We start from the raw sequence: 1,369 nt of genomic DNA on the forward strand, positions 1-1,369 counted from the left end.
GCAGGAATACGTAACCCTGTATGTTTTGTTTCACGGATGGATGAATTTCCATCTGCTAAAAGCATAAAATAGAGTGCTAAGAGTAGTAGTATCATACGATTTGATTTTAGACAAGATCTGTAAAAGAAAGATAAGTAAGTAATGTACAGCCAATGTATTTTATTCTTACATGTACATCTTCCTAGTTCTGAATATCTTACAAGACATGGATCAGAAATTAAATCACATTTCTTTCAACCTGATCTAACAGTAATCCAATCTCCCGAGGATACAAAATCATTGTCAGCATGCTGCCTCATTGCTATTATTTTTGGTTTTCCGCAATTCCTCATCGAAAAAGGATTCCAACGCAGGTGTTTATCAGGATTCCCTGATTCATCTGAATCATAATCCTCCTTGTAAGTTCCAATATTGTCCAGAACACTTGCAGGAGAGCATACGTATTTCTTCTGCGAATTTCCTGTAATAAAAGGGTGATCCAGCAATTCTTCTGCTGTCCACCTACTCTCGGGATTCCTCTCGAGACATTTAGCCAAGAAATCCATCCCTTCTTCAGAGAAATGAACTGGAAAATTAGGCCTCTCGTTGCTACATGCGATCTTCAATACAACCGCCATTGGATTCGATGCCTTATAACCCCAAGGAGGCCTCCCAGTTGCCATTTCAATAACTGCGCATCCCAAGGACCTAATATCTGAAGCAAAATCCAAGCCTTCCTCTCTTAAAACTTCAGGGGCCATCCACAATGGGGTCCCCCCTACAGATTGCCAGGAATAGGCGAACTTTCCATTTCTATCCAGGTCTTTCAGCCTCTTAGCACATCCGAAATCTGCTAACTTAATGTTTCCTGACAAGCCTAGGAGCACATTCTTGCACTTGAGATCACAATGAACGATCCCATTTTCATGAAGATACTTCAAACCATTAAGTATCTGTTTGGTATATAAACGAATTACTTCCTCTTCTAGTGCCCCACCAAATTTCTCAGCCATATCTGACAGGCTCCCTCCAGCCATATACTCTATGAAAACATTAAGTTCAGCATCACCATCTGACCCTTTTTGCCAGCCCTTCCCCATACACCGAATCATATAAGGCGAATCCAAGCTCTCAAGAATGTCAGCCTCATGCTCTAAATATTTACTATCAGCCCCAGAAAGTGCACTTTTTGCCACAAAAAGTTCACCAGTGACCTTATTGATGGCTAAATGAACAGTTCCATGTGCCCCAGATCCAATAACTTTACCCTTCACCCATTTACAAGGCTTTTGAAGAGATGAAAACCGGTTAGTTGCAGCCATCTCTTTTGCAGCTTTTGATTATGGTTAAAATAGGAATGAAAAGGTTCCTGCTGATAAAAAAGCATTCA

At 40.6% G+C, this 1,369-nt stretch overlaps 2 protein-coding genes across 2 annotated transcripts in view; one reads left to right on the top strand and one right to left on the bottom strand.

The window, feature by feature from the left end:
• The window catches only part of LOC105138142 (thioredoxin-like), a 26,781-nt gene that overhangs the window by 16,356 nt on the left and 9,056 nt on the right, over nt 1-1,369 (top strand).
• The window catches only part of LOC105138144 (mitogen-activated protein kinase kinase kinase NPK1-like), a 1,826-nt gene continuing 508 nt past the window's right edge, over nt 52-1,369 (bottom strand). Inside the window, exon 2 of one of the 2 annotated variants that reach the window (XM_011044155.1) lies at nt 52-1,348. In XM_011044155.1, the coding sequence (XP_011042457.1) occupies nt 234-1,301 (1,068 nt within the window). In that variant the 5' untranslated portion in view covers nt 1,302-1,348 and the 3' untranslated portion in view covers nt 52-233. Of the gene's footprint in view, nt 1,352-1,369 lie in introns of both variants that reach the window. The other variant, XM_011044154.1, reaches the window with a different exon arrangement.

The sequence above is a fragment of the Populus euphratica genome, unplaced genomic scaffold, assembly GCF_000495115.2.
Source record: "Populus euphratica unplaced genomic scaffold, PopEup_1.0 scaffold153.1, whole genome shotgun sequence".
Taxonomy (NCBI): Eukaryota; Viridiplantae; Streptophyta; class Magnoliopsida; order Malpighiales; family Salicaceae; genus Populus; species Populus euphratica.